A 21038-nucleotide genomic window follows, 5' to 3' on the forward strand; every position below is an offset into this window, starting at 1 on the left:
ATCATGTCCTGCTCTTACAAAACTCTGTGGTGCTGCCTTCTTGGACCTCAGGCACTCACGAATCGATCTGAAATTGTCAGTGCTGTTTCTTTCAGTGAGTGGTCCCCTGTCTTAACTGTTCCATGGACAGCATTGCTTAGCAAGTAATTGCCTCTTTGATGCATACTTGGCTCACTTTCAGCAGTCTTATTCTTATGTTTCCCTGGAGCACCATACTGCCCACAAACCACTAGACTGGGCAGTACTGGTCAAGGCTCTTAATAGCATTCATCACCAGCATGTGAGAACTAGGTAAATACATTTTGGAACAAGAACAAAAAAAAATCCTTGGGGCTGTTTAACATTATAAAATAGCTTTCATTCCACCTTTGTCCAGTAGTGCTTCATTGCCTTTGAAGTATTGCTGTTTGGGCTTGGTGAGCACAAACTAATTTTCTTGTAGGTGCTGTTGTCCAACTCTTCATAAACCATCTTTGTGCTATCTTACCCATTCGTTTTGATGGCTGAAGTATCTGGTATGTCTCTCTCTGCTGCAAGAAGCACAGACTTGTCCAATATGTGGTGGTGCAGGCTTGCTACCAGCCCTCCTGTCCTTGCTCCTGCCTTGCCTCAGTGAAAGCACAGTGCCAGTCCAGCACTCCTGTCCAACCCGAAGGCTGGCTTTGGAGAGATGCAGAGCTGTCTCTGTTCCTTGTCTCCCATTTTCCTTTCAAAGTTGGAGAAGAACTCCTGAAGATTCGAAGTGCTACATCCTTTAGCAGAACCATTGACTCAGCTGTTTTTCTGTTGTGGTCTTTTTCTTTTGTGATTGCTCAAGCTAGAAGGAGTAAAGTGAAGTCACAGAAAAATTGTGTTAGTAGTCAGGTCTTCCCAGAAATTGCTGTGCATGTGTGGTAGAAGCAGAGCCATCATATCTTGGTGCCTGGCAGTGGGAGCAATACCAGTTAATCTTAAAAGCAGGCTTTAACTCTAATGTCATTCCTGACATTGGAGTTGGAGTGAGCATTCTGTGCCTCATGCTTTCACATGTAGTACTGTCCAGAGAAAGTCTCCATTTGTGGAGATGTTGACCATCAGGATGATAAGCCAAAGTGGCAAAATCTAATGATGGTTAGGGGTTTTCTTCAAATTACAGTGACAATGGAGATGTAAGGAAAAGGACTTCTAAGATTGGCTCTGGGAAACAGAGGGGAAGATCAGAGCAAGAAGTGAGGCTTAATACCTTTTTCTGGTCCAGACAGTCAGATGAGTGGAACGGGGCATGTTTCTATCCAGGGATGCACTGATTGTCTCCTTCCCACCTCTTTGCCTGCTTTTGAGGGCTTGTGGCTTGTTCAGTTTGCATGCTTTGTGGAGGAAACCTCCTACCATCTACATCTAGAGACAATAAAGACTTCAGACAGAAAGATTTGAGGCTTTTCCTTGTTCTATTCACGACAAGGAGACTGGCCTGTTTTTTTAAGCTTTAAATGATGGCTCCGTTAAGTTGAATGTGGTAGTGAAAATGATTGTATGGTGAAGATGCTCACCTCCATTACTGTTGTATTTCCCCAGACGTGGTGTATTTTCTATAGACCTGGCAGAAGCTTGTTTGCTTGTTTCCATAGGCAAACTGTCACTGTCCTCAAATTTTGGAAAGCAAAGACTGGTTGGGTTTGTAAAGCGTCCCAGCCAAGGAGTCCTGGAAAGCTGCCTCTGTCTTCTGACATGGGTATGTGAACAGCCAGTCTCTCCAGACCGTCAATGGAAGGGAAAAATTAGGAAACCACCCCTGTACTGGTTTTGTGCTTCAGGCACAAGGGTTAAAGCAAATTTTGTGAGCAGCATCTCAGCAGACGAAATCAGCCTGAACTGCCAGTTGGATCTTTCTTAGATGCTTTGTTAAAGTGCTGGGAGTTCAGTGTTCCTCAGCAGCAGCTCCTCTGGCAGAAACACACACACTGCCTTGATTCCAGCAACAGGCCGTCTTAGGAGATAGGAGGTTATTTCCTTTCTGCCCGGGTTTCGCTCTGCCTCTAGCCCCTTGTACTGCTCCCTTGGTTTGCAATGCTGTGGCCTTGAAAGAGGTGACATTTCTGCATGGGAACCTTGCTTAATGTTCTTTTGAGGACTGAGCACTTTCTGATTTAGTCTTCCCCTTGAAAAGTTCTCCAGGCTAGCACATGACAACTACTACATGTCCCTAAGAACAAGAAACAAGCTGCTGGGGCCATTCTCTGCAGTCCATAGATTGTTTTGGAGCTATCTGTTAAAAGAGAGGATGACCAGTCCTGCAGTTTTGTATCTAAAGCTGAACAGGCTCTGGTAGTACCAGGCAGGGAAGCAGATCCTGCCTCTTCTTGCACTGCCAAAGAGGCAAGCACAGGAGAGCAGATAATTAAATGACGTTGGTTGAGTAAGGTGGGTAACTACAGTAAGGTATAGCAATAGGAAACGTACTTTTATATTGTAAGGTTGTTTCTGTTTTCATATATCCCTTTTATTCTCTGTGAGGAAAATACTGAGGAAAACACCGTAGTCTAGGTAGAAAAGAATTATAGAATGGTTTGGATTGGAAGGGACCTTAAAGTTCATCTGGTTCTACCCCCTGCCATGGACAGGGATATCTTCCACTAGACCAGGTTGCTCAAAGCCCCATTTAGCCTAGCCTTGAACATTTTGAGGGGTGGGCATCCACAGCTTCTCTGAGCAACCTATTCCCAGACATAGTGTCATTGTCAGCAACTTTTTGAGTGCAACCATCCAGCCATTTCCTTATCCACCAAGTGTGTGATCCATTGAATCCACATCTCTCCAGTTTGGAGAGAAGGATGTTGAGGGAGACAAGGTCAAATGCTTTGCAGAAGTCTGGGTGGAAGATGTCAGTTGCTCTTCCCATATCTACCAACACTGTCATCCCATCGTAGAAGGCCACCAAAGGTGTTAGGCATAATTTGCCCTTAGTGAAGCCATGTTGGCTGTCACCAATTACCTCCTTACTTTCCATATGCATTAGCATCGTTTCCAGGAGGATCTGCTTCACGATCTTGCCAGACACAACGGTGAGGCTGACTGGCCAGTAGTTCTCTGGGTCTTCCTTTTTTCTCTCTTTAAAAATAGCAGTTATGTTTTCCCTTTTCCAATCAGACTGCCATGACTTCTCAAGTATGACAGATAGTGACTTAGCAACTTAATCCACCAGTTCCCTCAGGACCTGTGGATGCATCTCATCAGGTCCCATGGACTTGTGCACCTTCAGGTTCCTTAGATCGTCTTGAACCTGATATTTTCCTACAGTAGATTGTTCTTCATTCTCCCAGTCCCTGCCTTTGTCTTCTGCAACATGGGTGGCGTGGCTAGGGCACTTGCTGGTGAAGACTGAGGCAAAAAAGTTATTGAGGACCTTAGCTTTCTCCATATCCCAGGTAACCAGGTCTCCGATTTCCTCCTGGAGAGGACCTGCTTTTTCCCTAGTCTTCCTTTCATCACCAACATACCTACAGAAGCTTTACTTGTTGCCCTTGATGTCCCTGGACAGATTTATTTCTATCAAGGCTATCAGAAGCCTCATCATGGTCTTTAATCATATCACTTCACATCTTCCTGAGTGCTGTAACCTTTCTCCTAGAACAGATTTTCCATATTGGCTTACTTGCCACTTTGGTGCAGTTCACCCTGTGTTTTACATTGCTGGTGGAAGCAGTAGGGAAAAAAAATCCTGTCAAGCCTCAGATTTATTTGGTTTCTTCATGGTAAAGAAAAGTTGGTAGTCACTTTCATATTTCTACTGTAATTGCTTTTATTGACTCCAGGCTTATCCTCTGTTTATTTTGGCCTAGGTGGAGGAGAGATTTAGAAAAACTAATCAGGGCTCCCCTGAAGCACAGTCTAAGCAGATGGGCAAAGTATTGGAGCCACCAGTGCCTTCAAGATCAGAGTCCTTTTCCAATGGAAACTCAGAACCTGCTCAGCCTGCCATGCAGAGACCGATGGAGCCCCAGGTAAGTGCCCAAGAAAATCTCAGTGAGCCTGGAGGAAATGCAGATGTCCCAACATGTTTCATTCAGATTTGCAGATCGAGGCACATAGAAAGTCTTATGTAAAGAAAGTGTAGTACTGTTACACAGCTTGGTTTATTCAGTAGATTTGCTCTTTGTCTATTTTTGCTTATTCTATTGATAAACTAATGGCTTTGTGGGTTTGGTGTGGGTTGTTTTTTTTTTAATATTAGGGCTGTTGCATTCTGTTATTGTCTATGCAAAAGAGGAATGATGGGCTGAACACGTGTGAGAGTTCAGTATGCTTCCATATTTCAGAATTTGATCTGTGCAAGACACTTAATACCAGAGAGGATGCTCAGGAAAGAAGGCAGCTGGTTTAGTTTTTTTGAATTCTTGTGGAAAAATCTAACTAAACAAGTGGGTTTTAATAGTATGAGAGCTGCTTCAAAGAGATTTACAAAACATGACTAAGAAAAGCAAGTTTGTTGTCAGTAGGCTTACAGTTGCTAAATAGAGTTCTGTACCACTCCTGTAAAATTAAAAGGAGGTTGAAACCACTGAGCTGCATGGCTGCTGCTATTCTTTTGTTTTCTAATGAAAACCCTCCAGATCTTTGTGTCTGTATCTCATAGGAAGTACAGCATGAACTTAAAAAGTAACCTTTGTCTAAAACATAGACATAGCCCATAAATTCTGCGTGTTTTAGAAATGCTAAATTAAATAGCATAGTTCTGTATTTAGTTCCTCTGTTTCCATGCCAAATTCTTCTTACCCAAATTAGGTCTGTTGATGACAGTGCAAGCTAAAATCGTCCCTGATTGTGACTAGGTATTGCGACTCTTCTGGGCAGCAGGAGAATTTGAGCAGACGGGAGAGTGGGAGAAATCAGTACAGAACTTCAGCTCTCACTCATTAATTCCTGGCCTTTATTCAAACCTCTATGACTATTTGAAAATATTGGACTTGTATCTTCATGCTCTGTGTGCCAGTTACTTTTAAAGTCTCTGGGTTTGCCATTCATATTAAGGATAATCAGGCTCTTCAACAACTGTGTGTGTTAAAATTGAGGAAATAATAATCATATGAAAACAAATAGACCCAGCCTACAGAAACTGGGGTTGAAAGCAAAGTTGTGATTAATTATTAGGTGCAAAGCCAGTGTGTTCCTCAGTTATCACCTTTCCTCCTCCTTATTTCAGAAATCCATTTTGAAAGGCAGGTTTATGCACAAGGAGGGAGTCAACTGAAGGCTCAATATGGATTTCAATGGAAATCCCAATGGATTTCCAATTCTGAAGTCACTGTTGTGCTTTCTTAGTATGTGTAACTGAATGTGTGTATATGTGCGTGCTTAGTTTGTGTATAAGTATGTATATATGTACAGTATATAGTACATATATGGTGTAAGTATAATATGCATTGTACATATGTATACTATATACAATATATATTATGGTCTTTATATATATATATATATGTTGCAATGACTGTGAAGGAATAAAGGCTTTTGTGTTATGGTCTTTCTCCAAAAGTTTGGAACTGTATCTAGTTCCTAAATATATTAGGTAACATAAATGTCTGTCAGTTTGCACATTTTACAGCATCTTTTAATTTTGTACACTTCTTCAATTGGTTATCCACTTCAAATTTCCCAGCCCACCGGTGCTGCCACGAGACCTGACAAAAGCCCACTGGAGACCAGGGAACAGCAGGCAACTTTTGCCTTGAGTGGCCTTTGGGCTCAGGCTCACGGTGCAGATATTAGGTCGCCTTTTCTTTTGAGGCACCAGTGTATGTGTATGTGGAGAGCGTATCTCACAAAAAAAATGCATATGTGCTGTATTTTGAGTCTGTTACGTTCTTTGGGCGCTTGCCTTGCTTTTTTAAGTGCATTGATTCCACCCCACGCTTACCTAATGCCATAACCAATTTGTCTCTGCCCACCCCACCTGCCTTTATTCTGTGTTAATTGGAAAGCCAGTTATACTGAGCGCATTGAATGTTTTATGTTTTGTTTTCTTGTAAGGTACAGTGGTCCCATCTGGCATCTCTCAAGAACAATGTTTCCCCTGTCTCGCGATCCCATTCCTTCAGTGACCCTTCTCCCAAATTTGCTCATCACCATCTTCGTTCCCAGGACCCATATCCACCTTCACGCAGTGAAGTGCTAAATCAGAGTTCTGACTCTAGGTCGGAGGTACCCGACCCCAACCAAAAGGCTTGGGCTAGATCAGACAGTGACGAGGTGCCTCCAAGGGTAAGGAGTAGAAAGACAGATGTGTGCTATTCTTTTTATGATGATGATTATTATTAATGATTATTTTTTTAAGGATGTGATACCCTGGGCACTGTGAAGACTGTGCCCTTGTGCCAGCATTGGTAACAGTATTTTGAAAGGCAGATGATAATGTAGGTGTTCAGTCAATGGGTTAATGGTAATCAACCTTAGGTACAATATTGAAGCTTCATATAAAATTGGCAATTATTTATAGAATGCAGCTATTTCAGAGAGACAATTTATTATGCAAAGTTTAAAAATCATTACCATATTCAGGAAAGATTTTTAAATATCCCTGAGGTTATTGCTCAGAGTTAATTTTCCTCTTCATCTGTTATCAACCCAAACTATGAATCATATGCATATTTAAAACTGAGATGGAACTCAACAAAAAAGAAACATTCAATATATTTCTTCGTCCTCTCCCCCACCCACCCCTCTCCCATCCACTGGGATTTGCTGCTTCTGAGTATATTCTTGCTCCCCCACCAGTCTTTGCCTTCTGCTGATCCATTCCTAGGCATTTGTTTGGTTCCCCTGAGCTTATTCTCCTAATTCTCACGCTGTTTGAGCAAATTGCTTTGTGCCTCCCCTGCTTCAGTCAAAATGCCATATTCTTTTCAAATGTCTCAGTAGTTGGAGGGTAGCGGGGTGTGTATGTGTTTGTGTGGTAACTATTAAACACTACTTAATGTTAAGACTAAACTTTCAGTTCTCTTCAAAATCTGAACAGCATCCCAACTAAGGCTCTTGGTTTTGTGGATATTTGTTTATTGCTTTTAGTCATTGATGCTAGCTTGGACTTAGAATAAATGTTTGTTAAAATCTTAAGACAGAAGAGGTTTAATCTTCCTCTTCTCACTCTCCTCTTCATGGGTTTAACACAACATTTTTTCTCCCAAGGTACCTGTGAGAACAACGTCTCGGTCACCAGTCTTGTCCCGCCGTGATTCTCCACTGCAGGGCAGTGGGCAGCAAAATAACCAAGCAGGTCAAAGAAACTCCACGAGGTTTGTAAACCTACATGTCCTTGCCTTTCCTGCGTTGGAAGGAAAAGGCTCATGGAAAGCCAAGCATTTTCAGAGGGCTTTTGGCATTGTCTAGATATGGAAGGAAGATTAATTTGGATCCCTTTTCAGCAATGATAAATATTGATGTTCCTTGGTGTGTCATGTGGGTCAGCAAACAACAGCAAAATTTTTCTTCCCTCTCTTCCTTTGAGTTGCCTGCCCTGTAACTTTTGCAATAATTTAAAAATATCCTTAAGATGACTGAAAAAAATGTGGCCATTCATGAACATCTTACCTTTTGGTGCCACAAGTCATTTTAGGCATACTGTGAGGAGTACTGGCAGCTGAAGTGTTTGGAACATTTAAGTGAAGCAACCTCAAACTCTCTGGCCTCTCAGCTAGAAACAGACTTTAAGAAGGGGCAAAGCATCCCTGAGCTGTGATACAGAGTATCTGAGGTGAGCAAGGGGAGAAGAAGGGGCTGCCTCCAGAGCTCAACAGAGAACTGTGGACCAGCCACTGGATGGGTGTGAGAGAGTCAGGCTTCTTGGCTTGTGCTTGAGTGGCCAGGGCACTTTTGGGCCAATTTTAAGTCTGCTACATGCAGTCTATATTAACTTTAGGTTAGATATGTAAGAATGGCAGGTAGCCAGTTCCAGTTAAACCTAAACTTTTTTTATTTTATCATCCTAAATAAGGTAACAGGTATTTCAAAGGGAGATGCTGCTTGAGTTGTGAAGCATCACTGATACCTTCAGCTCAGTGTTAAGTGCTCTTTCAGATGAGCTGTTAGCAAAACACTGAGGAAGAGTGATGTTTGATTTTAGAAACGGGAATCTGAAACTGAAGTACATGACAAAGACTTTCCTCCCTCCCCTGATACAGCAATATAGAGCCTCGTCTGCTGTGGGAAAGGGTGGAGAAGCTCGTGCCGAGACCAGGCAGTGGCAGTTCTTCAGGTTCAAGCAACTCTGGCTCACAGCCTGGCTCCCACCCCGGTTCTCAGAGCGGGTCTGGAGAGCGGTTCCGGATGAGATGTAAGTCCTTCCTTCACCTTTTCTTACGTCTTGTTTCTAAATGTATTGAGTTGTGCAGCACTCAGTAATGAAGGATAATAACCCTCACTGGGAAAGACCTTTGAACAGACAGTATCAAAGGTTGGTTACCTTCCAGTACCTTCCTTGGCTGTATGTCCTTGCTTGGGAAAGACAATGGGTGCAGAAGATGTCACAAAAGTGTTTCAGTGTTCTCTGATTGGTGTTCAGTCACTGCTGAATTTGCCCATATGCAAACAGCACAGTCTTCTTGCTCTGACAGGTTCCCTCCTCCTATGTGCAAGGGCACCTTTTGATGTTTGGTGCCTATTGCCTTGTGGTTGTTGAAGGGGTGCAGACTGCTATAAATAGGTTTCAGCTGGGGTACATTGGATGCTGTTGCAACTTATGGACACAATTGAGTTACCCTCTTTGGTTTCCAACTGTTTGACGGTTTACTTCAGCTTCAGTCATAGGTCAGCTATACAGATCACAGCTTATGATGGATTTTGTATAGTCCTTCAGGAATAACATAAGAGTCACCTTGTCTCTCTTCCCCACTCCAAAGTGAAGTAAGACAATACATCTTTAGCTCCCTGCTTAATCTGTTTTGTTCTGTGTTCCTTTTGGTGGTCTTGACACATACAGCATCATCCAAATCGGAGGGTTCGCCATCGCAGCGTCATGAAAGCGCACCTAAAAAGCCTGAAGAGAAAAAGGAAGTCTTCAGACCTATCAAGCCTGCTGTAAGTTGCATCCGCTTTCCCCTGTCCCCCCTCTCCTTCAGGTAGGCCCACAAAAAGTACAGTGTGAGCTTCCATTCATAATGCCATTGGGGGCTCAGCAGCATGTCCTGGGCTCCGCAATTACCTGCACACATCACAGTACTATAAACATTAGAATTTACTCTGCATCTGGAATTGATTTCTGCTCTCCGATCTTCTTCCTTTCTAACCTTTGCCTTTATCTCTTTCACTCCTGTGGTTCCTTCCTGGGGCTGGACCAATGATCATGCATTTGACCTGAATGTGCCAATGCTGGGCTGAATGGTGCAGGGAGAAGTGGTAAGACCTTCAATTGTTGCTGCATTCCATGAAAGATTTCTTACGTTTTCTTGTTCTCACTGCTGTTTGCAGTTGATTACAACTCGGTGTCCAGTTGTATCTGTGGCTTCTCAGTGGGTTTTCACAGTATTTCCAGCTTTCCTTAAAACTTTCTTCTCTTGCTGTTATGATACTGCACCAGCACCCAAATCTGTCAGTTAAAGCTGCTTTATTAAAGAAACACAGAGGCTGATCCTTCACTTCTGACAGTATAATGTGTGAAGCATTTGCCATAAATTGTGTTCATCTAAATAGAGCATAGCAACACAATTGAGGGCAGATTGCACTGTCTGCAAACCTGGTTTGCCCACACTCCAAGCTGCAGACAGAAAAGCAGCTTATGTCCCGCACTGTGCGACAGTTGGGTGGGACTGGGCTGGTGCTTACGAACGAGTCTGACCTCTGAGGTGAGCTCCTTAGCGTGGATCCATGCAACTGGAAAGGGATCAAAAGGTTTCAAGGAGATCAGCTCTCTGTCACTGTGCCTTGGGTGGCTCAATAAGTCTTAGGATTTTTCTGCTGCCTTGCTGGCTAGTTTTCTTGTGGTGGATTCTGTTAACCTGCAAAGTTAAGGAAGGGTGAACTGCAACAGTCAACCACTGTGTGAGAGTGGGCCCAGATGCTTATGTATGTCTTTCAGATGTTATAACGTGATAAACTGAAGTCAGAATGAAGAGTTTAGATTCAGAGCATGCACATTTTTCTATAATGTGGCAAATGCCTCCTTAGGTTGACTCTTTCAGTGCTTTAAGTTATCTGAAAGTGAGCTTTGATAATTACCAGGAATGAATAAATCAAAGGAAGCAATACTGCTGGGGCTGTGGAAACACAGCATTGGACAAGTAAGCAAACTTGGGCACTAATCCAGTGGGGTTGTCTTGCAAACTCTTCTCCTCTTTTCCTTGCAATATGTGTTTTTGCCTCCCTTTTCCCATCAGGATTTAACTGCATTGGCAAAGGAATTGCGAGCAGTAGAGGATGTGCGACCTCCACATAAAGTGACAGATTATTCATCCTCAAGTGAGGAGTCAGGGACGACGGATGAGGAAGACGATGATATGGAACAAGAAGGAGCAGACGAATCTACTTCTGGACCAGATGATGTCCGAGCAGTGTTAGTTCTTCTGTGTTTTGTTTCTGTTTTCCCTCTTACAGGGTTGAAGGAAAAGGACATTGGGTATTTTGGCTTGTATGTTAGCTCTTCAACTTATAGCAATCTATGAGCAAGACATAGCAGCCTTGTATGTTCACATTTTCAAACAGTGAGGCCAATCTTTCCAAAATCAGGCTGAGCATTTAGGAGCCATGTTAGCAGATAAGTCCCTTTAAGTCTTTTCTGCAAATGAGGAATCAGTTTCACAGGCCCTCAAGAAAGTGCCCAAGTATTAAAGTAGGCTGAACTATGTTTCTATAAATTATATCCTTTACCTCTTCCGCCTTTAATTTGTTATAAAACAAGAAACAGTGTTTAATGAACTCCTGACCTTTTTCAACAGAGAAGCCTTTGTAGGCAGGTTATGTAAATATTCCACTGTGATCACAATATAAATTAATTTTGACTATGCCTTGGTGTGAGGCAGCAAAAGCTGGGGCACAAATGTTATTGTCTCACCCCAGTTATTTCTCATCTGGCAAATAGGTCAACGTTGAACTTGAGTAATGGTGAAACAGAGTCAGTGAAAACCATGATCGTCCATGACGATGTGGAGAGTGAACCCGCTTTGACACCATCTAAGGAGGGCACCTTAATTGTCCGACAGGTATTGCTTTTCCTTCCATATGCAGTCCTGCACCTTTTCTGTGCTCATTAACCCACTCGCTCATTCACCCATGCTGTTTCTACATTATATTTGTTGTTCGTATTATCAGAACACAGCTGTAGTGAATTGCAGATGAGCAAGATGTTTGATGCATGCAAAGAGGAGAGTAGCCCTTCATCCCTTGCTACTGTTTTGCATGCTTTCTGGTGACACCCATGGCAGCACCATTCAGAGTACCTCAGAGTCTGTGGGAGAGAAGGGTAGAATAGCTGCAGGTGTGGAGCAAGTACCTAAAGGAAGAACTTAGTTTAGGTTTACCGTGGAACCAAACATGACTTTCAGGAGTGGGGCTGGAGGGGAGGCTGAGAGTGTTCAGGATATTTTAAAAATTGTTTTGAACCTGTAGTTCAGGGTGTATAGACCACCCAGATGATACACGCACACGCACATACAAATTCATGCAACAGTTAGTGTGGGGGAATGGAGAAACAAAATAGGTGGTGAGGCAGAGAATGTAGACAGAGCTCGAGTGCTGGGTTGTTGCCTTTGATTCCGAAAAGATATCATTCTTGTGCCTCTCAAAGATAATGATTCCCTGCTTTTAAATGAGCTCATGTGTTAATGAGCGTGCTAGTTTATAGGAGTAATCACATTTCTGAACTTCACAACCGAATGCCAATTTCTTAATTGAGCCCTCTGGTTTGAAAATTAAGATTTCGTGCTTATTGTTTTAAATAGTTAGCTGAAGGCATTCACCAGACAGTCCAAGTATTTATCTGTATAGGATTTGAGTTAGTTTTAAACAAAACAATAGGGGAAGAAATCCTACTCCCACCCCCAAAAATGTGCTTGTCCATGTTGTGGTGGAAGGCTTACCGGTGCAGTTACTCTTCCCTTAATTAGAGGAACTGGCTGTGCAAGTCAACCACACAAACTAAGCTTTTGCCTTCCAGAACAGGTGGGAATTTGCTGAATTCTAGTAGCTCTGCCCACTTTCCCTTTCCATCCAGGCATCAAGGCATGGATTATCAGATTATTTTTTTTCAAACAAATAAATAAATGAATGTACAAAGGTAGGAAGTGAGCGAGGGAAAGAAGGAGAGAAGTTGTTAGGGATACAGACCTTTAAGCAGCACTTGAGCAAGACAAGTGTGCCTGTTTTTTCTGCAGAGTACAGTTGACAAAAAGCGTGCCAGCCATCATGAGAGCAATGGCTTTGCCGGTCGCATTCACCTCTTGCCAGATCTCTTACAGCAAAGCCATTCCTCCTCCACCTCCTCCACCTCCTCCTCCCCATCCTCCAGCCAGCCGACACCCACCATGTCCCCACAGACACCCCAGGACAAGCTAACTACTAATGAGGTATGTCTTACACCACAGCTGGCTGCTTTCGTAGGGTTATAGCAGCATTGCCTAGTAGCTAGTTTGCAAAGGAACTCCAGCCAATCTCCCCCTGCTTTTTTATTTTTTTTCTGTCAACTTTGTTGCCACCTCCCAAATAACACATTTCAGTTCTGTGTAAGAAGCCCTTAACTCTAGAGCAGTCCCACGCCAAACTTGCCAGTTTACTATTTTTGCTTCCTCTTAGTGAGTCATTAATTGCATGGCGTTCATTTTAAACTAAACTCGACTATTGCATTTTCAAGCCAATACCCTTTTATTTTTAAATTCTGTTTTATTCTGGGAGCAGGCTAATTGCAAGCAGTGTGCCTCTTAAAAATTAGCGGTTAATTTTGGCTTTGTCAGTAAAGGCTGGGCTAGTAACTCTGCACGTATGAGGAGCTGCTTGTGGAAACTCACCCTTTGGGAGAGGAAGCGGCCGTGGAGGGATTTCGCTCTTAAAAGCTTGCCACGTGGGCTGGGTGGACAAATCACGTGTTGCCCGGGAGGGTTGAAAAGCCTGGGGTATTGTTGCTTTGGAATAATGACTGGGGGAAAACCTTTGGGTTTTTTTCCAAGTATGTGCGCACTCTGCAAAGCAGCTGTGTAAAGATGATTCTTCTCCACCAAAACTGATTGTGTCTCTATGGAGAAGCAAGGCTTGGCCTGGGCTGATCCCAGGATGGTGCTTTCCCTTCCTCACCAAGTGCTGGTGGGCAAGCCTGGTCCTTCACATGTGTGTAACCCCTTGCTGCAGAGGAGCTGCATACATGTGAATGAAGGTTATCGTCTGCTCCTTCCCAGCCCCAGCAGGAAGCAGGGAGCCCAGCATGGTGGCCCAAATCCCGACTGCATGGCCAGCCTGGCTCTTCTGGGAGCAAGCAGGAGTGATGCAGGGGGAGCAAAATGCGGGGAAAACAAGCTGCTGCTTCTCAGGGTAGAGCCGTCCTGCCAAATAGGAGAGCAAGTGCTGTGATGAGGAGGAGATGTTGCGGTGAGCTGGGTAGGCTGATGGCAGTGTGTTTGCTGCAGGATCAAAAATGCTTCTGAACCACATAGCAGGAGGCGAGGTGGGAGGGTTTCCTCCTAGAAATGCAGTTAGCATAATACTTAATTTTCAGCTATGTTTCATTGGTCTTTGATCTTTCTAAAAGCACACTTTTGTGGGTTATAGAGATCAGCTGATTGATCCAGAGATACGCTTGCTCATTACTTCGACCTAAACAATAAATAAGCAGGGTTCAGTTAACTCAGCTTGGACAGTGGCAGGTGGTGAAGGAGCCTTTCAGTATTTAGCTGTGCAAGGGAGTGATACACTCCTAAGACCCATCGCTATGAGGCTTAGAAAAATCGGAGGTTGAAGATGAGTTGATGATAAGGAAGGGTATCTAAGTACGTTTGCATAGGGCTGAACAAAAACCCAGTACTGCTTGGTATAACTTAGCCACATGCACGCCCTTTAGATATATATGTTGTTTTTTTTTTTTCACTTGTCCCATTCTGCTTCAATGTGCTATGTTGTCACTATAATACTAAACTGGCAAGGGTTTTTAAGTTGTTCCATTTCCACTTTTAACAGTTCATTGTTTCACTTGTCTTCTTCCTTTCTTTATGTTTTTATTTATGTTTTTTCATGTTTAAACTGTGTAACTCAGCAAGCACCAGTGATTTTATCCACTACATATTCATAGCTTCATTTCACTGTTTGCTACACCTTCCACACTAATGAGCCCCTTTGTTTGATACAGGTTTAATGTGTTGCTTTGTCAAATAAAGGTGGAAGAACCTGCTGCAGCTTTCTGGCAAGAGGCTCAGGTTAAACAAAATAGGGAGAGTGAACAGTAGTGGACATTAAACTTAATCTATCATAGAAGTGAATGCTTGATCCCAGATGATTGTGATTTTGTTGCACAAGCCAAGAGATCAAACTTCATAACTTACTAAACTAGCTCACTTTAGGAGATGCTTCATAAATACAAAAGTTGTAGGTAGCGGACAGCTTGCAGATAGTATACATACATTTAAGCAGATTTTTTAAAAAATGAGACATTCCCTCACTTTGTGCCTGATTGTAGTGGCCAGTCCTAAAAATCTCTGCTAGCAGCTGAGGTGACAGGGACAATTATTTAGCTAATCGCATTTTGCTGTAGCATGTGCAGTATGTTTATGTATATAGTTCAGGTGTGGTGCCTACAGTGCGATATCTATGAAGGAAGTATAAAAGCTTGGGGAGGCTCTGTAGCGTAATTCTGTAGTGACTTTTAAATGTTGGTTGTTGTTATCCATGCCTTTTTTTGTCATTAATATTAATAAAGTTGAAATTTACATTGCAGACTCAGTCCGCTAGTAACACACTCCAGAAACACAAATCTTCCTCCTCCTTTACACCTTTTATAGACCCCAGATTACTACAGATTTCTCCATCTAGTGGGACAACTGTGACTTCTGTGGGTAAGTAAAGTCGCTGAAGATGACAATTGAAAAAGGGTTCAGTGACTTCAGTGGCTCTTTAAAGTACTTAATGTTATCATCATGCTTTGTATTTGATTTGCAACGGATTGCATAGTTCATTTCTTTTTCCATTTACATTTCTTACAAAAAGAAAGACCGGCTCAATATTCTCAGTTACTGATTTGGATTGCTTAGTGTAAAGAATGTCTGTCCAGAATTTAGCACTTAAGGGTTATTACATGCACTTTTCTTTTTTTTTCAGTAGGATTTTCTAGTGAAGCAATGAGATCAGAGGCAATAAGGCAAGACCCCACACGGAAGGGGTCAGTTGTCAATGTGAATCCCACGAATACACGTCCACAGAGTGATACCCCAGAGATACGCAAATACAAGAAGAGATTCAATTCTGAGATACTGTGTGCTGCCTTATGGGGTAAGGCAAAGCTGTTCCTGCCTCAACTTGTGCCCTTCTGAAGTGCAGATTTGCCAGTTATGAGCTTATGGTCTTCAAGAATGTATCTCTGAAATTGTAGCTCTGTTTCTCTGCATTTATTCAGTGTCTGTTTATGTATTTTTGTTGCAAAAGCTGACTATTATTATGCTGTTCCTGCTTTGATATAATTTCCTGCTGCTGTATATATGCTTCTGATGGAACAGTTCAGCCTTCATTCAACTGATTGGGATACCGTTTTCTCTGTAGCCTCCATTAGTACATCTCCTGCAACATTTGGGACCTTGTGATCATCTTTTCATTGTACACGTGGTGCACATAGGGTATTCCACTTGAAAAATGAACGTCATCTTGAGCCTCTTTCTAATGTGTTGCTGCAGAGCTTGATTAAGATGTGTTTCGTAAGATGACTTTCCACCTCAGTCATCAGTTTATTTAGGAGGGAAGAGAGAAGGATAGGAGGGATATTTTCCAGTGTGAGACTGTGGCTTGGTTTTATTAAGAGTGGTTAGTGCAGGGAAAAGCTGGGTATGGGGTGTCAGCTGACCAAATGTGTCTGGCCTTCTTGTCACAAGGGCTAATTTGTGTTGCTGTCAGACAGTCAGGTTCTTGCACTACTGAAAGGTTTAGAACTGCATTTGTTCCCTGCTACAATGCAGAGTCACTGCTGCAACACCCAGCAAAAGCTTTCCTCTTCTGTGTCATTTCTTTCTTGGCCAGAGTCCATGAGGCTGCCTGAATTTTTTCATTATCTAGATGTTAACAGAAGATAGTCATGTGTATTACTTATGTATTTATCTAGTATCCCTAAACTTAACAGACTGTAAATGCACATGCTTGTCTTTTTAAAAACTATGAACAAGAGAGTTGGCCATTCCCCTGAGTCTCATGATGGTTGTATAGGTAACACACTGCACTTTTCTTGTTTACATTTTCACAGCTCTATCCAAAGCTTTAGTTCTTTTTGGGGGTTATTTCCAGCATTTCTTGTTTCTGAGAATAGCGTTGTTGTCCTGTCCTCCTTGCCTGCAAAGCCATGTCAGTTAAATAGCTCTCCCGACACCTTATCTTGCTGTTTGCTGTTTTCTTTATTTCCAGAATTCACTGGTAAGAATTTTTACCCCAGTTCTGTTTTTGCATGCATTGATATAATTCTCTGATAAAATGAAGAGACTTGTGTTCATGTAAACTTTCAGACCGTGAGAGGGTGAAGGCAGAGAAAAATCGTATGGGATCAGTAAAGATGATTCATAATTTCTCTGATCTGCCTTGTTTTGCTAGTAGCGATTTGTGTTAATGGTTGTATTTTCCTTTGATCTTTGTATCCGACTGTTAATGGTGATTTAAAGTACAGGTGTAAAATCCTAGAGGTGATTTACAGCTGTAACAAAGCACTTCCTTATTAAACTTAGGGCCAAACTGATGGTGATCTAAGTTGGTACACATGCTTAGTTCCTGATAAGGTTTAGCTTCCTTTACCCTTAAGCAAATGAGGCCATTTCATGGTGATGTTTCATATTCAAAAAGAGCAGGGCTTACTTTGCTTTGGTTTGCTTTGCCTTTACCAGTGTCAGTGCCATAGTATCTGGCAGGTTGCTGATTGCAGTAGGTCTATGAAGCTATTTCTTCTAGTACTGAGTGATGAAATCCAAAATTAATGACATGGATGCAGTAGCATAGATTTTTACACCCAACCTCCACAGAGAGCCTGTACTTTTTTTTTTTCAGGCAACATTTCCATTTGTTTGAAAAAGCAGGGCTGCTTAATTGTAGAGTGGTGGCAGAAGAGCTTGGCTGGCTGTGAATAAAGACAGTGCCTGCATTTTAAAATACAGGCACTGCTTTCCACCACCGTACTGCCTCATTAGTTTCACCTCAAAATGCATATAGCTAAGGGAAGGGGTCAGGCATGGATGCACAGATAAATTGAAAGCAGAAACAACTGCACAGAAGTGTTCTAGCGGGTGTGTGTACCTTTGTATAATGAAACAGGCCTACTGACTTTTCTCATCTGTATTTGCTTGATCTTTAGGATAAATCTGTGCAAACACAAGGTTACTGTAATTCCTCTAATTTTAACATTCAGATGGAAAAGATGACTGGGAGACTGAGGGCCAACCCTGTGCTTGTCCTTTTGTGTGAGGGCTGCACTGCAATCCTCTCCTCCCAGTGGGGACCAGACACCTGCTACTGCTTTTCTGCAGTGTTCTTGTCAAGAACATTCTGTTACCAAGCTCTCTACCAACAGCTAATACATCCTTCAGAATACATAAGCTTGGCTACCACTTTGTGCCTTACCCCTCCTCCAATGTTATTGTGCCTTTTTGTTTGGGAACTGGTGCTCTAGAAAGCTCTCCATGGTCTACCAGTCTCTCGCTTCCTTGAATGCTGCAGTTTGTTGTCAGGAGTCACTGTGGACAGGTGGCATAGAGAGCCTCTACATCATGAGATCTTTTAGGCTGCAGGCAGCTGAGTCCCAGCCAGCGGTGGTTAGACCTGCTTGGAACAAGATAGTTGCCGTATCAAGCATCAGTTCATCAGAATATGTGGAAGAACAGCTTGCTAACTTGGGTCTCTGTTTTTGTTTCTTCTAGGAGTGAACCTGTTAGTGGGCACTGAAAGTGGCCTGATGCTGCTAGACAGAAGTGGTCAGGGGAAGGTTTATCCGCTCATCAATCGAAGAAGATTCCAACAAATGGATGTACTTGAAGGGCTGAATGTCTTGGTGACAATTTCTGGTAAAGTTAACTCTTCAACATGATTTTTTCCCCCCTTCTGGTGTGGCATGACAGAACGCTTTTCTTGGCAGCCTGTGTGTTGAGGAGGAAGTCCTGACGTGACTGAAGTCAGTGGGTTTTCCATCATTTCACCTCTGAGTCTACGCTCTGTTTCTGCAAGTGAATCACTTTCACACAATACACTGTGCCTGCTTGCCCCCTGTTCTTTCTCCTATGAGATGGCCTTTAAAAATGCCACATGGGTTTGTGGGAGACATCTGGCTTTGTTCAGTGTTTGGGAGCTGTAGGTTAATATTTTGTGAAGTCTGTGAAAGTGGCATTCTTTCCCTCTCTCATGATGACTTTCAACCTGGCCTCTTTCTAACCAAAACATGATTTGCTACCTGAGTTTAAAGGTGTCTTGTACAGAATCACAGAATCACAGAATCGACTGGGTTGGAAAAGACCTCAGAGATCATCGAGTCCAACCCTTGGTCCAACTCTAGTCTGTTTACTAGATCATGGCACTAAGTGCCATGTCCAACCTCACTTTAAAAACCTCCAGGGACGGCGAGTCCACCACCTCCCTGGGCAGGCCGTTCCAATGCCTGACCACTCTCTCTGTAAAGAATTTCTTCCTAATATCCAGCCTAAATTTCCCCTGGCAGAGTTTAAGCCCATGCCCCCTTGTCCTATTGCTGACTGCCTGGGAGAAGAGACCAATCCCCACCTGGCTATAACTTCCCTTCAGATAGTTATAGAGAGTGATGAGGTCACCTCTGAGCCTCCTCTTCTCCAGACTAAACAACCCCAGCTCCCTCAGCCTCTCCCCATAGGTCTTGTGTGTTGAAATCTATAGAACTGTAAATACTTCTGCGAAGTAGGGAAAAAAGAGTGATGTGCATGGAGTTTGTTGGTGTTTGAGAGAGAGGGGAGTACAATGTGTATGTGATGTGGAAATTACTGGTGTGAGAAGGCAGATAGGTGCAGCTTTTAGCCTTTCCTCTCACTGGATGCAAGTGCAGATGGCAAAGCAATGGGAGATGAAGGGTGATGGTGATGTGGTTTTTTGTGTGCACTGATAAAAATGTGTTTTATGAAGCTTGAGGTTCCAGACTCTTTGGCCCCAGAGATTTATTGCATAAGGTTATCCTGCTGTTAAGCAACTTGATGTGGTGAACCGTTAATCTTTCTTCACAGATGTCATTCAGCCATTTGCCTTTCCTTTTGGTTTAGTTTGTTTGTGCAATCAGCCTTTGCTACGCCGCGCATGTGTGACAAGGAGAGGATGTTAAATGAGGTTTCACACAGTGGCCCCTGTAACACTGTTCAGAGTCACCCAAAATTTTGCTGAGGCTTCAGAGCCCCTCTGACTCCACTGGAGGAGCTCTCTGGCTCTCCCAGCACCTATGCAAAAGGACAGACACTTAAACATTTTCATGCAATTTAATGTGTTAGCAGTGTTATACTACTACAGGTCCAAAGAACCGTGCCTCTCTTGGTGTTGTCAACGTGAGACTTCGTTTCTGTCTAGAACAACTGTATTTTATTGGCTTATTGCTTGCTGCATTCTCAGCTACAGCTATGCTATGAAATCTTTAAAAAGAAAAGATAAATCAAGGAGGGTTTAAAAAAACACAGCATGCTGTGTGTCCTTTTGTTATCTAACATTGTATGTTAAAATGTAAGCTGTTTGAAAAGCACCATTTGATAGAGTTTATTCTATAGTAGACCTTATAAACAAAAATATTGTATAATCCAAGTTGTGTAAAATCTGTTGATTTGAAGCACATCCTACACAGATGACAAGTGTCTGTGATTCAGTCTTGTGTGTAATTGTTTTAAGTTTATTTACGTTTATATCAGTCATGATCTGAGTACCCTGACACATGCTTTTTCTTTGTTTCCTTCAAACCGACTGCTTCCTCTGTGGAGACACGCTACATTAACCCTTAAGAAATTGGCTGATCTTCCACTGATTAATGCCTTTGTCTCTGTCCCATCTCCTGCATACTGGAGTACGAGGCGGGAAAGAGGCAGCTCTGCCCACTGAGAGATGGATGGGAAGCACGCTTGGTGAAACCATGATGCTTTTTTGCTCAGGCCCCCCCCTTACCTTCCTGTTCCAGCTGCTGCGGTGCTCAATTTAAGCTACGCTCATGCTGGACTTCTCTTAGTGTCTTTTTATTTATAGTGGGTTGCTCCACCTTTCCAGGCAAACTGGGAACACTGACTTGGGGAGGTGTCTCTGCAGATGGTGTGTTTTGGCAGCTGGGTTATGGAGCTGCCTCCGAGCTCTGTCCCAGGACTGCTGCTGCTCTGCTGGGAGCGTTGTTCAGCTCCATGCGGCGCTCTTGGCCGTACGTTCCCTTGGCTTTTTCTGGTGGTGATGTGCTGACAGTAGCGAAGTTTGAAAAGTGTCACCACATTGTACAAAGAAATTGCAGTGCATTAGGATTTTGGGGGATTGTCACCTGAAATTGCTTGTAATATACATTCTTTTGAGTGTAGAAACCTGAAGTGAATTCTTCTTCCAGTGTATATCTCAAATATAAAACTTATTGACAACAAAGCTTTTGATGCTGAGATACTGAGCTGCTACAGCTGATACAAGAAGGCTTTGCAGGTCAAAGCAGAGGAGTTAATTGGTTCTTCATTCTGTTGAGAGGCAAAAAAGTAGTTTCGACTGCTCAGGTGATACCATACCGAGAGCCATAAGAACACTGGAAGAGAGAGTGACGACGTGCGTACAGAACACACTCCACATGTGGCTTCCTGAGGGTTTTGCCATCCCAACTTGCTGATGGTACCGCTCGGGGAGGTAGGAAGGGATGACAAAGTAGAAGAACTGGTTGGAATCTGCCTGCTTAATAA

At 42.9% G+C, this 21038-nt stretch overlaps 1 protein-coding gene across 13 annotated transcripts in view; it reads left to right on the forward strand.

Annotated features, from left to right (window-relative positions):
- Nucleotides 1-21038, forward strand: part of MAP4K4 (mitogen-activated protein kinase kinase kinase kinase 4) — a 162790-nt gene that overhangs the window by 129147 nt on the left and 12605 nt on the right. For 2 of the 13 annotated variants that reach the window (XM_080346122.1, XM_080346128.1), the window contains exons 16-26: nucleotides 3819-3980; nucleotides 6007-6237; nucleotides 7162-7268; nucleotides 8154-8305; nucleotides 8951-9048; nucleotides 10344-10519; nucleotides 11045-11165; nucleotides 12336-12527; nucleotides 14879-14996; nucleotides 15259-15429; nucleotides 18042-18185. In XM_080346122.1, the coding sequence (XP_080202248.1) occupies nucleotides 3819-3980; nucleotides 6007-6237; nucleotides 7162-7268; nucleotides 8154-8305; nucleotides 8951-9048; nucleotides 10344-10519; nucleotides 11045-11165; nucleotides 12336-12527; nucleotides 14879-14996; nucleotides 15259-15429; nucleotides 18042-18185 (1672 nt within the window). Of the gene's footprint in view, nucleotides 1-3818; nucleotides 3981-6006; nucleotides 6238-7161; nucleotides 7269-8153; nucleotides 8306-8950; nucleotides 9049-9357; nucleotides 9367-10343; nucleotides 10520-11044; nucleotides 11166-12335; nucleotides 12528-14878; nucleotides 14997-15258; nucleotides 15430-18041; nucleotides 18186-21038 lie in introns of all 13 variants that reach the window. The other 11 variants (XM_080346129.1, XM_080346132.1, XM_080346134.1 and 8 more) reach the window with 8 other exon arrangements.

Source organism: Nesoenas mayeri (genome assembly GCF_963082525.1).
Source record: "Nesoenas mayeri genome assembly, chromosome: 1".
Classification (NCBI taxonomy): Eukaryota; Metazoa; Chordata; class Aves; order Columbiformes; family Columbidae; genus Nesoenas; species Nesoenas mayeri.